Here is a 16,168-nt window from a genome sequence, read left to right on the forward strand (position 1 = left end):
TTGCAGCATCTACATACATTAGCAACACACTGCATTAAATTGGAAAGCAGTAAAGGACAAATTGCATAGAATGAAACTGAACAGGATACAGAACATCTGATCTTAACCATGTCACAAAGGTTTACTCCAAGGTAAGTATATTCAGTGGGAACTACTTCTAAGAAAATCTTTCATTCTGCCCAGTTTAAGGACTACCTCCTCAAAAATAATTCAAACTTATCAAAAGGCCTTGCTTTCAGATAGGTGATTAGGGGACAACAGACTTTGGCCACAATCCTATACACAGTTACATGGGCCTAACTCCCGTTCAAATCAGTGGGACTTACTTCTGGGTAGACATGTATAGGGTTGTGCTATTAGGCTATTATTCAAAACACAATTATTAAGAAAAAAGCTACAGTCAACACAGTGGGATTCACTTCCTAGTAAACATGCAAAAGAGTTTTCTGTTAATTAATGTTATTTTTGATACCCCTATTTGTTTCTGCTTAGGAAAATAAGACCCTGCTTAGATTAATTGCTTTGTGTTGATAATACAGTGGTGCCCCGCATAGCGAGGTTAATCCGTTCCGGATTAACCTTCGCTATGCGAAAACATCGCTGTACGGGGCAAGGAAAGCCTATTGGAACGCATTAAACTTAGTTTAATGCGTTCCAATAAGCGTCCAAACTTACCCCTCCAGTGATGTTTTCGCGGTCCGGCGGCCATTTTGGAGCCGCCGATCAGCTGATCGGCGGCTCCAAAATGGCCGCCGGATGACCCAAAATGGCCCCCTATCAGTGTTTTCGCGCCCTCCCCTTGCTTACTGAGGTCGCGAAAATGCTGCGGGGGGGCATTTCGGGCCATCCGCGGCCATTTTGGAGCCGCCGATCAGCTGTTCGGTGGCTCCAAAATGGCCGCCAGATGCCCCAATCGTCGCAAAGCGAGTGCGGCGATTGGGGCAGATCCGTATAGCGATCCCCAAAAAGGGATCGCTATACGGATTCTTCGTTATACGGTGCGCTCGTTAAGCGAGGCACCACTGTAATTTAATTCCTACCCAATAATAATAACGGCCATCAAGAATAACTAAGGCCATCTCTTAGGTGGGTGTCTTAGAACCCACCCAAGAGATGGCCAATGTCGTCATTTATGCATCAGCTGATCTACAAATATCAGTAACAATTTATTCAAGAGCCACAGAAAAGAAACCAGATCTGATTTGCAGTAGAGAAAAAGAAATAATACCCAATCCACTCCAACAATAAATAAAAGAGGAGAAAGAGGTAGTGAATAGCAAATAGCAAGTAAAAAAGAAAAAGTTGAAAAGCAAGAACAAATATTTATAGACCCACTGACTTAACAGTTTTTCATTTCTTTCAAGCCTATGCACACACAGTGTTTTGTAAAAGTGTCAGCCTGCAGAGGTAATTTCCAAACCAATCTCCATCACTCTTATCCTCTAAAGCAGTGGTCCCCAACCTTGGGCCTCCAGATGTTCTTGGACTACAACTCTCAGGAGCCTTCACTACCACCTCTGCTGGCCAGGATTTCTGGGAGTTGAAGTCTAAGAACATCTGGAGGCCCAAGGTTGGGGACCACTGCTCTGAAGTTTTCTCATCCAAAAGGGAAATCTGAACTTCCCACAACTTGGGCAAAATAACAATGCACTCAGTTGCTATAGCCGTAAACAACTTGCTTTAGGAAAGACGCCTGTGCAGAAGCAGAGATAGCATTATCTAAAACTATAGCTTAGCTGAATTATATAGTTTAGCTGAATTATGTTACCATAGTCTCTCGAGACTGAAGGATGCCTAATCTAAAGCTGAATTCCAGATGCTACATTTGACCATCAGGCCATTGGTTTCATGATAGGCTGATGGGCAAACTTATTTTGTAATCATGAATAACATTTCTGAGTTTCTCTGCCCTCTTTTGAGCCAATAGCCCTATTCAGGCACTACAGAATTCAATGTTCATAACATGATTAGAAGGGAGTGCATAGCCCCTCACCTGTTGTTGCTTTCTTTGTACAACCAGCAAGCACTACATGAGGCAGGAACCTCTCCTCCTTCAGTCTTATTGGTGATTATGTGTATACAGAGAGGTAGAAGGGCTAGATGCCCCCCCAAAAGCTGAGAACATTGCATTTTCTAATGACTGAATTGGGCTGTAGTTTGCATGGAAATTAAATTTAAATTAAATTAAATTAAAAAATTTAATTAAATTAAAAAATACATGGATGTAACTCTCAGTCACAACTAGAGTAGAGCCACGAGATCAATAGGATTTATATAAGTATTGACTGACTGCTGAGCCATTGATTCAGAGGATCTACTCTGGTTAACACTAATAATTGGATTTTCTATGCACTTACCAACAAAAATGGCAATAATATGTTCCCTCCCTACCAACTAGTAAACGCTGGCTTGCTTTGCGATATCACAATATTCTTTGCCTTCCCTTCATCAACAGCCAATTATACAGAGTGGAAGTTGAAAAACACAGAGCATTGTGATGTTGCAACATCAAACATGTTCTATTAAGTAGGCATTGTAGTGAGTTAGGGAAGCAATGTAATACAGTATGTGTTTTTGGAAAGAGACAGGGCACTTGATATAAATTAAGATGCAAAATATTGACGAGACTATACATATATACATTTATATTCCTGATGGTGGTGGATTACACTGTATATCTGAGTTGTGATTTTATTTGTCATTTGTGTTTTTGTTATATTTTGTTATATTAAAAAATAAAAAAATAAGACAATATGATTTGTGCTATATAAAAATGTTACGCATTCAATACTTAGGTTAAACTGGGAAGAATACAACTGTGGGCTAATTTAGAGAAGTGTGTGTGTTCTTTTCATCATTCCTTGATGTTTTACAACTGAAAAAATACAGCTCCATGGAAAGGTGGAGGCTTCTTTCAGTTAGCTGAATGCTCACTCACTTTCCTTATTCATGTGAGAGATCGATTTTCATGACACAGGATTGTGGATTCAACAGACCCCAATTATAGACACTCCTGCATTCAAGATGTGTCGACCAGACCATGACACTGGTCACTCTCATTGGCAAATAATGGAGTGGACACTGACCTTAATGGGCCAATGTGGTGTTAAAGTTAGGGTTAGACTGGGATATGGGAGATCCATGATCTCACACTGACCTTTGAATCTCAGTGGTCAAATCCAGGCAAGCTGCTGTCTAGCCTGAGATACAGTATAATTGTGAGAATAAGCTGTGGAAGACGACAGCTGCATATGCTGCTATGATTCCATTGAGGTTGAAATATTTTCCCAATCTACGAAGATTTAGCAAATCCTAGATGAGAGACCTCAAATCCTAGATGAGAGACCTCAAACACATTGCCATGATGACGAAACCCATCATGGGGAAAGTGGAATTTGTAAGGTTGAGCCACAAAACCTCCTGCTCCACAATGGAGTGGTATATAAGCAGCACAGTTTGCTTTGCTTTTTTCATGTGTGGTTAAAGGTAACTCACTGTGTAACCTTTAGATGTTGTCCTGATTGAACAACTCTGTAGATTACAAAGGTGGGAGAGGGAATTCTTTTACCAGCTTTTTTTTTTTTAAAAAGTATTTAAAGTGTCACTTTTGTGTCAAAGGTCATCTGAAGCATTTCATCTATGAATTTTCCATCATTCTTATCCCTCCATCAATCACTTTGCAGTCTAACTGCATCTAATGTTTTCTTTAAGCAAATCTCAACCTGCGACACAAGGAAATAACTGGCAATTTATAATCTTACATTGGTCCCCAAACTCTTTCAACATGGCCTCTCAGAATCCCGACTCTGTGTTTCATTATGCCCCACCCAAAGTGCTTAATAGTCTGAGCAATAGTTCTGTCAACTTCATCCCAAAATTTTGGGGGTGGGTGAGCCCCCCTGGCCAATCGTGGGTAGGCAGTGGATGAAGCAAGGAATGAAGCAAGCAGTCACATGACACATGACATGAAATGCTAGATTACAATCAATGTGTTTTCTTAAAAACAGGAAGTTGAGGTTCAAGCTGCAGTGTGTGGGGTGAGGATATTGAATTCATTTCTCTTTGCTGGTACCAACTCACGCATGCTACCAACAGCATCTTCTGTCCTGAGGTAAACAATAGCATCAGGATGTGTGAGATGTTGTCTTTGGGAGATGGAATATTTTAATAACGATCTCCACCAAAAAAAACAACAGCAGCTTCACTTCTGAAATAAAGCTCCACTGGCATCCATGTGTTGGTGGTAGGAATCATTGTTTATTTATTAAAAATCTCCCTGTATGCCATGACTTGACTGCCTACTCTGTACCTGCTGCAAAAAGAATCCAAACAAACCAAATGCGTTCAATGAAACTGTGGTCAAAATCTTATTAGTTGTACCTGCTGGCATCGTGGAACTGGCATAAACCTTGTTTGTGAATTTTCACAAGTTAAAAAGTTAGTGTAGGCATCTGCCAGGTCACCACTTGATGCACAACTGGATACCTACATTAACTTTTTAACTTGTGGCAATTTGCAAACAAAATTGATGTCAATTGCCTTATACCAGCATAAAAACTCAGTTGAGATTTGGCCCATACATTTCAATCAAACTGTGAAGAAACTCATTAGAGATGGGCACAAACCTCTGAGGTTATTGCCAGTTTGTATGTGCGGCACCACAGGTGCCACACATTCTCTTCCCCAACCTCCCCAGTTATCCCCCCACACACTCATCAACCAGCAAACACATCTCTTCACCTGTTCAGCCAGTCCCCAGCTGAAGTATGGGCTTCCGTGCCCTGCCTACTTTGCTGATCACCCACTCATGCAAGGAGGCAGGATAGGCAAGCCTGTGCACCTAATGGGGAGTGAACAGCTGAAGAGGAGAAGGAGGAGAGCGTGTTCCAACTAGCTGGGGAGGCAGAGAAGGGAACACACGGTGCATACAAACTGGCATGAACCTCTGAACCAAGGTTCCTTCCCATCTTTGAAACTCATCGATGGTACTAGTCTACTGAGAACATTTACTGGGCGTCTGACTTAGAAGCACAGAAGTCTCTCCCCCACTGCACTTTGGCAGGACATCTGCATTTCTGTGCTAGGCACAGATGAGAAGATTTCTCAATTCTGGCAATCTACTTGACTTGTACACTGGGTACTGAGAGACAGAGCAGTCCATCCCTACCAATGTCCATAGGCTTCCTTCTTCATTCATATGGCTAGTGCCTAAATGCAAGCGTGATTTAGTGTCATTTATCATTTGGCCATGGGAGAGGAGAATAAAATGGCTTTTTCATACCAATCCACAATTTTGTCAGCAGTATCTGAAGTTTATTGAAGTCTACCTCTTATGTATTTATTCATATGATTTTTATCCTGACTTTTTTTCCAATAAAGAGATCTGTAAAACCTCTTAGATGCTTCAGCTGTTCTTTCTTGTAATTAAGCATACAGCCCTACCATTAGCCTGAGTAAGATATATAAAATATTATTTTCTGGACTACTGCCAGTCTCACAAACAGCATGGCCAGAGTGAGCCCCTATAGTGTGATGGAAGCATATGTGTTCATTATAACAGTTTCTACAGCCAGCCACCCCACTAGAGGGAATCCAAAAATGATAATGGCAAGATCATTACGTATCAACAAACAAGGAGCAGGAGTAAGGTTAATAGGTCTTAATTGCCCATTCATGAGCAAATCACCTTCGACAGTTTTATAGTAACAGGGATAGTTTGTAACAGTACATATACTGTTTATGGATAACCCCTTTTTCTTCCAAGTTACTGTGAAGATTGTAGCTGATCTCAGAGATCTGGGAATTCGATCCAATAAGCCCTGGGTCTACTACACTACAAAAACACATCGTCTCTGGGGGTAGATGCTGGAGAGGGACAGTAGTGGTAGCCCCCCAGCTGTCCTCCTGGACTGTGCAGTTGTTACTTTCTGCTGCATAACATGTCCTGGACTTATTGTGATGCCTGAGAAACTTTGATGTTATTCCTGGACTGTGGTAAAAAGTCCATTTTTCCATGAATGGTAGGGAGGAAGACAGCAAGGGGGACAAGCATGGTTTCAGGTATAGATGTCACACCAACAACAAATGCTGGGTTAACAAACCTACAGAGGCGCATCACAAGCCAGACTTCAACCAGCCACGCGAGATTGTTTATTATGAAGTGTGAATCATGTTACCATCTTGAGCACAAACAATCTTGTCTGATATAGGAAACTGTGCAGAGCTGCTGTTTGGAGTGTAAAGCTTCCCCACGGTTCAGTCCATGAACTGTGGCTAAGCAGGAGAGAATCACAGCTGAAGCAGTGAACAGCCATTGCTGCCATTCACTGTGGGCAATTCCTAGGCTAGATGGTCTGACACAGTATAAAGCAGCTTTCTGTGTTCTTAAAAGGGGACAAATGTGCCAACACATTCCTTACCACTTACTGGGATGGTATCATCAATAACATTTCCATGGGGCAACAGAGTTCATCCTATAATCATTTGCTAGATTGCATGGGTTCTGTTTTCCCAGGCAATCTTGTAAAGACATGTGCTTTATTGCAAAATCTATTTTTATCACAAATACAAATGTCTAGCCCCAGCAGATGTTGCTGCACTGTCACAAGTAGGATAATTTCTTAGGCCTAAAGCCAAAATAGAGGGGGGTGTAAAATTGGTTTTTTTTTCTATACCTGATCTGTACATTGTTATGGTGATCACCTGTGTCAAAAGCAAGCCTCTCATTTATTTCTCTATCCCTTTCTCTATAAAAATCCTGTTATGTCCCAATGTGATCATCTATTGAGAGAAGCATATACTCTGCATTTCGAGGGGAGAGAGAGTGAGAGAAAAACATGAAATAACGGGATCAACTGTAAGCAGTAGCAATAGTCCCATCCACCAAAGAGAACTGACCCCAAACATCTGTCCGGAGGTCCAGTCAGATGCTATCATGAGCATGTTGTTAAAAGAAGAAAACACCTTTGGTTTTTCAACCAGCTAATGTCTGAGCAATCAAAATGCAAACTAAAGGTCTGTCCAGATTTGACATTTTAGGTGGATTGGGCTACAAAGGGCCTGGTAAGGTCAGGGGGTGGGAAGGAGGTATGTGCAATTTGGCACACTCCTCTCATTCAAACAGCAAATGACCTCTTGTAGTCCGATCAGCTGTCAAAGTAGAAACAGCAAATAAGAAGGGGAAAAGAGAAGAGGAGGTGGAAAGGGGGGTTGGACTCGACAATCAATCAGAGTTCATTCCAGCTTTGCAGTTCTACAATGACGATGATCATCATCATCATTCAACTCCCTTTTAATTCTTATGGAATGGCCTCCTTTTATAACAAGCTTGCTGTGGCCTCTGCTGGACCCTAAGTCATACTGGCATGTTTCTGAGTTTGTTGAACTGATTAACCATCTACAGGCCACAAGATCATAGTTTGTTGTTAACAGAGGGAAATTGGTTCATCTAAACCAAAACTAATTTGGGGTGAGATGTGTAACAAAAGCATAATGTGCATTATACAGCATATTAGGAGTCGGTGATAGTTTTCACCAGAACATCAATGTGTGGTTATTAAAAACTATTCCTGGTTGTAAATTATATATTTACAGTATAAATTATATTGTAATTAATATATAAATTAAATTAAATTAAATTATATATTAAGTATAAATTATACATGGTTGACACTGTGAAAACAAGGGAATGTAAAGCATTGTATAAGACACTGGTTCTTAACCTTGGGTTACTCAGGAGTTTTGGACTGCAACTCCCAGAAGCCTTCACCACCAACTGTGCTGGCTGGGGTTTCTGGGAGTTGCAGTTCAAAAACATCTGAGTAACAAAGGTTAAGAACCACTGGTATAAGAGATCACAGATTTTGAAAAGCCTTTGACAATTGGGCTGCAGTACTTAGGGATACTAGATGTTAACTCGTAGATTCTTTGATTTCTCTCTAAGTTTGCATGCAGATATCTGCATAGTTCAATGAATTTGATTCCTGGCTGCTGAACCTTGGGTTGAATTTGATTCCCCCCACCATGCCTCCTGGGGGTAAAGCCAGAATGTGTAGTCTTGGGCAAATACATTGAAACTGGGACTGTCTTTTTGAGCACATCAAGAGAAGACAGGATTCTCTGAAAAAGACAAGAGTGCTGGGAAAGGTGGAAGGCAGGAGGAAAAGAGGAAGACCAAAAACAATATGAAGTGTCTCTCTAAAGGAAACCACAGGCTTCAGTTTAGAAGAGCTGAACAGGGCAGGTGAGAACAAGATATTTTGGAAGTTGCTAATTCATAGGATCATTATAAGTCAGAGGCAACTTGATGGCATATAACAAGAAGAATATGACAGTGAACACAAAATGTATAATGTAGTTTCTTTTCTTATTATTTCCTTTCCTTTCTCTTTCCTTTTTTTGTAAAAAAAAAAAAAAAAAGATTCCAAAGGAAGAAAGGAAAAGAGGAAAGGGAAAGTTGCTTTTTTGGAACCCTAACTCCCAGAATGGCTGGAGTATAGTACCTACTTCTTATAGTATACAAAATAATTATTATAGTACAAAATAGTTATTTTTCCAGCTCTGAATTAAACTGAATGGGAAAGAAACATAACACTTAAAGGAATATATTAAAATCAAAATACCATGATTACACAGTTGTTACAATGTTATTAATGGCACTTAAAGCTATAAGCACATCCCATGTTGTCATTGTCTTCTTCAGGAAATTGGGGGGGGGAGGGAAGTGTCTGCCTTTCTTAATCCTCATCACCACAAGGAACACAAGAGCCCTGAGATTTGACGGTTGCCCTGCCCCTTTACCTTCTGTTTTATACCAACTCATTTCTACCTTGTTATAAAACAAATTCAGATACTTCTACAGAGAATACCAAATGATTATCATGCAAAAGTTTCTCCTTTTTTGTTTTTATAGTATGCCAGCATTAAAACTGAAGCTCTTTCAGTGATACAAAGTGTGAACGCAAAAATTTTAAAAACCAAGTGGTTCACTGCTTAGTGAACCAATCACAAGGTTAGGATATTTTTTTTCACTCTTAAACAATGCAATTTTGAAAGTTTTTCAGCTCCCACCCCCTGGGTATTATAAGTTTATTGTGTGATTTTTTTTTTCCAAGAGTGAGGAGTGGTTTTTGCTTTGCATTTTTCCTTCTTAAATTTTCCATTTGTTGCAATAAATATGTTGATTCCGTGGGTTTTCACTTCGTCTCCCTGGAAGAAGCATCCTGTTCTATTTTTCACCAGTGTTTCAGAAGCATCCAGCTGACTTCCTTGTGTGTGGACATTTTTATTATGATTCTTTTGGATTACTAAAAGCTAATTCAACTGTTTCTTTGTTTTGAATTTTAAAAAAAAACGAGTAGGGGGAACATCATGTTTCAAGCCTATGGCAAAACATGCCTTAGTGACAGATCACCCCATATTTTTCTGCTTTTATAAAAAAAGAAACCAACAAGGGAGGAAGGAAATGAAGACACGTAAAGGTCTTTTCCTCATCCCTTTGAATGATCTTCCAAAATGTCTTCTTTCTCCTTGCGCGTCTCTGCCATTTTGTTCATCTTTCCAGCTGTTATTACCATGGCACGCCTGAGCTTTCCCATGGTAAGAATATGGAGGCGGAATCTGTCAAATGTTCCACCTTTAGGTACCATTCTCCAGATTCTGGTTTATGTTTTCTTTTGGCAGAGCAAGCTTCGGTCATTATGGCACAGTGAAATATTCTAGGATGTTATGTAATTCAGACTGAATTAGGAGTCTGTATAAGGCACGCGTCTTGATACATATATTTTCCTAGCTATCTATGTATCGTGTACATGTGTATAAAAGACTTAATATTGGTTCTTTACAGAGTCAAAGAGGATGTTTACATTTAATTCCTGTCTTCAAGTAATGCTTTGTTTTCATGTTCCCTTTCTTTGGTTTCATGGGGGATCATTCCATTCTCCATATGTTGCTCAATACAGTCAGTGAGAACCGCAGTGCTCGAGTGCTCAGAATGACACCCTTTCTCAGAGTCCTCCTCTTTCTTCTCTTCATCCAAGGAGTAGTTCCGGAATGTCTCGTATATTTTTCGCACATCCTCCGGGATGCTCTTTTTCAGGTCTTTGTTTTTCCTCTTGGTCAGCTTGGAAGAAGAGCCAAATTTGTTGATGATGTTGTCCTCGGAGGACCCTTGCCCATGCTTGCTCAACTGCTCCGACCCTTTCAGGCGCAGATTGTTGGGCTTGTTGTTAATGCTTTCCTGAGATGAAGCCTTAAAGTGGCCGCTGTCCAAGGCAGCAAAGACACAACGTTTCTCGGGAGAGAGCATGTCCAAGGAGTGAGCTCGCTGGTCCAACCCCAACCGCCGGCGCTCCATGCTCCGGATGGTGGCTGCCCTCTGGAGCTTGTCATGGATCTCCACGCTCAATCGCCGCCGTGTCTCCCTGAACTCTGCGGTCACATTGGCTTTCCACTCAGCTGCATGGGCTTTTATTTCCCCAACCTGGACAATGGGAAAACATCACACAAGTTTGTATGGGGGAATTCTGATGGCACATATACAGAACAGTACCAAAGACAGATGCAATTAAATATGCATATTACATGCGTATGCAAGTATATACAGTGGTGCCTCACATGACGATGTTAATTCATCCCAGCGAAATCGCTGTAGAGCAAAAACAATGTCAAATGAAAATTTTAAAAAACATTGAAACGCATTAAAACCTGGTTAATGCGTTCCAATGGGCCAAATATATGCTCGTCCAGCAAAGATCCTCCATACGGCAGCCATTTTCGGTGCCTGTAAAGTAAGGAATCCGTCCTAGAAAACAGCGGGGGGCCATTTTGAAAGCCAGTGGCCATTTTGAAACCCGGCGATCAGCTGTTTGCTGATCGTCATAAAGCGAAAAATCGGTTCCTGAAACAGGGAACCAATCGACGGGAAGCGAAATTCCCCCATTTAAAACATCGTTTTGCGATCGCAAAAGCGATTGCAAAAACGTCGACATGATGCAGATTCGTCGTAGAGTGAGGTAAACATCCAGCGGGGCACAACTGTATTTCTGCCCTTAAACAATGCAGTGCATAAAGGCCTTTGACAGCATCCTCTCTTAATGTTGTAAGGACTGGCCCTTTCTGTCTTGCCCATTCACCATGATTTGGTTGTCTTTGATTTATTAATTGCTTTATTGGTTTATATGTGATGTTTGTTTTATAGCATATTAAGATTTATTTTATTTTATGTTTATTTCACTTTGGATGTAGTGTCTGGAGTAATGTTTATCACTAATTGGTCTGGTATACAAGTAACATGTATATTTTGCATATATATCAGATATTAATAATCTAACTAGTATAGCATTATATATGTATAAAGCTATACTGGTTAGATTATTAATTTCCTAATGGATTTATGGCTGTCATCTACCTGCAAGTGTGCATAAATATAATTTAATATAATTTAAAGTAATACATTTGGAGCCAAAGAAGAAAGAACCTTGGTCAATAATCTACTTTCTCTAAAGTTGAAGGCACGGGATTTCCGAAGGCTTTCACAGCCAAGATCTAATGGTTGTTGTGGGTTTTTCGGGCTCTTTGGCTGTATTCTGAACACGGACAAAGAGCCTGAAAAACCCACAACAACCACAGGATTTCCTTTTCAGATTCACTGTTGTAAACCTATGACATCTAATCTAAAACAGATTATCATTACAAATAGTATCAAGATTCCCTGCCAAGCTAAAAGAAAAAGAATGCATAGTATTAGGGGACAAAGTAGATCTGCTTCAACTGCAGTCTTTAATTATAAATTTAGGTTCTTCACAAGGGGCTACTGTGTTTTTTGCATAGGAAAGATTTCCTGGAAATTCTCCTAGAAATAAATACATTAACCGCCGCCCCTTTTTTTTCTTTTCATGATAAATGCTTTCATCATCAAAGTACTTTACATTTAAATCAATTAATGGTTCTTCTTCTTACACTCTAAAGGATCAATACTATAGCTCTACAAAGAACCACCAGAAGCACTGCAAAACAACAAGTCAAATAGATCAGATGGAAAAAGTTCTCGCATAGGTCAGTCCTTGAAACAGGGACTGGAGGGAGACTTTCTTTTTAGTGCCAAAGTTTATGCTGTTCCTAAACTTGACACTGAACAAAGCCAATTATCCTCCCCCCACCTGCCCCAGGTGTCTTCCCATGTCCCATTCAGATATTTTTTATTTAGATGGCCTTTTTAACATTTTGCCTTGAATTGTTTGATGCTGATCTAGTTAGAGTTCTTTTTCTTCATTAGCTTTGTCTTGGATTTATTTATGTTTCTGTTAGAGCTCAGAAATAAAATTTTAGTGTTCATGCATGAATGTTAAAATAATTACTTTTATTTGGATGGGAGGAGTGCATATAGGCTGGAGAATTAAATGTTTTAAAATAACAATGAGATGTTACAACTGTTACTTTCAATTTATATTGCTTCAGATGCATCAAGTAGCTTGCTCTCCTATTTAACAAAAAAGTAGTAGTTTTCATTTTGCACCTTAAAGCATTACTTCCAAACTCTGATTCTCCTTACAATAATGTGCATTTAGCATACTGAATAGTAAGCCACACTGAGGACTGTTTTTAGCAATGGAAAGGTGACATTTATATCTTCTGAATCAGGGTGGGTGAGATGCAGCCAGCAGGACACATGGACAACCCCTTTCACCCAGCCTCCTTACTTGTTTTAATTGGGCTTTCTGACACCAATTCTGACACCAATTTCTAAAGCAAGTTACCAATGTGCAGCTTTGATGTAATGAAGCCACCCACCCAACTTAGGGAAAAATACAGGCAGCAACACAAACCCAGCACTAAGGGACAACCAAAGCCCTCTGAGATCAACCATTTCCCACTAGTTACCTCTTCTTTAGTTTTCTTCGAAAGAACCCGTAGCCAGTCTCCAATCATACTGAGAACAGCAGCAAAGTAAGCAAGACCCACGAGGATCCAAAACCATACCAAGGGTTTATACCACTCCCGGTAGGGGATTTCAGCATTTCCTCCTGAGATGTGGGGGAAGAAATGCAAGCCAATCATGTTTAATTCATTTAGATGCAGAAATATCTCAGGGTGCAACCATAGTTCATTATTTTTATTTCTACAGTTCACTCCGCCCCGCCCCAGAATACCTGCAAATGTCCAAGTGAAAGTTCTGAATAATTAGCACTTGGTAAATTTGTACTGTCTGGTCACAGTTCCAGGTGACCTATATCTTTCTTGGTATAGAATTTCAGACTTACAATAAGATCCTAGTAGTTCAATTGTACTGCACTGGAGGGGCAGTAGAGCTGTCAATACAAAGGAACCACTACCTCTAAAATCCTGCCATTTGCTTTGGTCACTGGAAAATATTACCAGAGGGAAAGACTCAAAAGGGAAGAAATAAACTATTACAGATTCAGGGCTCACATAATTAGGGGCAAATGTCTGGGGTGAGTGGGAGGAGGAAATTAATCTCAAATCCCTCAATACTGATGGGGGTATTCATATTGGTATATGAATATGAGTATCTCCCCACAGGTGAAGATAATGAGGGTCCGGCCCCCTGGGGCCAGATGATCTACTCATGGTCCTGTTACGAGTTAAGTCAGCTGCTGTTACAGTCGTGAAGCTCTCTGCATATCAATCTGGTTGACCCTAGTGGCCTTTGAAGGATACCTTGTGATTGAAGCATTCAGCTGGCAAAGGTCTGCTTGTCTGGTGAGTTTCAAAGTGGCTGCTTTCCCTGTCTCTTAGCTGACGCCACTATTGAAATTAACTCTTTGGGTGCAAATCCAACAGGTAGTCCCAATAAGAGAAAACCAATGAATCTATGGGTTCAATGGATTAAAGGGATTTACTAAGAACTAGCTATTGGACTGTGGCTTTTACTCCTGGTTTTATAAACTATATTCTTCTGGACCAATGACATCAGCAACAGTAAATGTAAATCTCTCCTTTAAATCTATAAATCTAAAATCTGCCTATAAGACGGTAATGTGTAGCGGTGTAGATGTTGGGCTACAATTCCCATCATTCCTGGCACCTGATTCTACTGACATTTGAGTCTACTGGCTTTCCAGATTTTGTTACAAAACCCTTCTATAAGAACAGAACCCCTTCAGCCAGCCTTCTGCAGGAACTTGACAGAAATCAGTGCAAAAGAAGACACACACAGAGAGAGAAAGAGAGAGAGAAAAAAAAATTAGCACAAAAAGGGAGAACAGTGGGAGAAATCAAATGAACTAAAGAAATAAATCTGAAGGTGTTTTTCCTTTAAAAAGAATGAAAAGGGCAACTTTCTTATTGTTGAAAAGAGATAGGGGAGCAATCATGGCCATGGCTATATAAGAGGCCATTCTTGTGGACTTCTGCCTCCCCTAGTGTTTAAATTTCAGGAATGGAAGTGGTGAAACAATTTTTTTTCATTGGAAATATTTCAGTTATATCCCTAATGAGACTTTAAGCATGTGAGACAAGTTAAAATACCTTACAAACTGGTGAGGGCTGGTGATTCCAACTGCACGGGGCGGTGAATTCGTTGTGGCTTATAGTTCTCGGTCTGGGGATAGTGTTCAGCAGATTCTGAGCCACCAGCCTCCACTGTTAGAAACCATTTCCACATTGCCAATATGTATGTGAAAGGTCAGCCCACAAACACAATCCTGTCCATGTCTACTCAAAAGTAACTCCAATCAAGTTAAACAGGATTTGTACCCAAGTGCAGGAGTGTACAGACCTATGTGAGATGACTTCTGATGGGACTTTTCTCTCAGAAGACGTGCATGGGATTGAGAATGTGCTATAATTATCTTTCGTTTAGATGCACCAGCAGGGAGAACTCAGGGTTTTTATTTCCCTGCTGTGGTTCACTCTTCACACACACACAAACACACACTCTCTCCTCCTGAGGTTTTGCATTTTTACAGACCATTTGCAAACCGATCCATTCCAATGATGCCTCTAAAGTGCATTCAGTATAGCCTGCACATAAGTACTGTATGCTTACAATGATTGAAGACTTGCATAAAAAACCGAAGCATAAAATTGTTGGCAGACACCCAAATCCCACTTGTGATGTCAAACCTTTCTCTGTGTGTGCTATGTTTTGGTCGGTAGCTTTATGGATTTCAAAGGATAAGAAAGGGCAAGTGCTTGTGATCTTGTTGCTATGAGGCAGTGAGGTTATTCCTATCACACACATCCCATTGGGAAATCACCATAAAGCAGGTAAAGCTGGTCTGCTGCACAAAGTAAGCAGGCAGTTAAAAAAAGGCAGTTCTGCTATTTCCACACCATCATCACTATGCCCTGTTCAATTTTGTGCTTTTCTTTTCATCTATCAAATTTATTACCAGCACCGATTCTTTTAGCAGATTAATGAACACAAAGGATTCAGTCCTGGGAAAAAATCAATGAATGTCCACTCATCTACACCTTTGCGGGAACTAATCCACATTTTACAAATAGCTTATTCAAAGAAGATCAAAGGTGAATTGTCAATACAGAGCAGGCTGCACATTCAGACAAGCAAAGTATATGGGATAATTGATATTAGTACAAACTAAAATAGTCTTTTAAGGATCTCAGAACAATGCCTGGAGACAATCTGGCTCCTAAAGTGCCTGTGTTCATTAAAACACACCTAACACATGTCAGAATGAATTCCTTTGTTTGCTTACTTGTGACTGTAGTTTTTTCAAGCCATGCTCAAGAATAAACTTGTCATTAAAGGTACAGGCTGAACTAATCAAGATGATTGAGGGCCAGCTGATATGACATTAGACTTGATCAAGCTGTGTGAATCCCAAACCCTTCTAACCTAGGGATGCAGGAGAACACTGCCACATGGCCTAAATTTGTGCTGTCTTAGCTGCATCCTTGGGACAAATGAACTTTAGATCTGAGGTAACTTAGATCATCCTTCATCTCATGCCTTCCTTGCCCGTTTTGGTCCTCCTACTGAGAACCAGGACAGCAGTTGTGTTGGCTGATCCTCCCACTGGTAGATCTCTGAGAACTGGCAGCACAATGTAGTTCTCTTATCACATGAGGTGGGAAATCAATCAATCAATCAATCAATCAATCAATCAATCAATCAATCAATCAATCAATCAGTCTATCTATCTATCTATCTATCTATCTATCTATCTATCTATCTATCTATCTA

General features: G+C 40.2%; 1 protein-coding gene across 2 annotated transcripts in view; it reads right to left on the reverse strand.

Moving 5' to 3' along the window:
- Window positions 1-8,587: 8,587 nt before the first annotated feature.
- The window catches only part of KCNK10 (potassium two pore domain channel subfamily K member 10), a 76,014-nt gene continuing 68,433 nt past the window's right edge, over window positions 8,588-16,168 (reverse strand). For both annotated transcript variants that reach the window (XM_020777574.3, XM_078383716.1), the window contains 2 exons: window positions 12,880-13,022; window positions 8,588-10,480 (listed from right to left, as the gene is read on the reverse strand). In XM_020777574.3, the coding sequence (XP_020633233.1) occupies window positions 9,866-10,480; window positions 12,880-13,022 (758 nt within the window). In that variant the 3' untranslated portion in view covers window positions 8,588-9,865. The remainder of the gene's footprint in view (window positions 10,481-12,879; window positions 13,023-16,168) is intronic.

Source organism: Pogona vitticeps, chromosome 1, assembly GCF_051106095.1.
Source record: "Pogona vitticeps strain Pit_001003342236 chromosome 1, PviZW2.1, whole genome shotgun sequence".
NCBI lineage: Eukaryota > Metazoa > Chordata > Lepidosauria > Squamata > Agamidae > Pogona > Pogona vitticeps.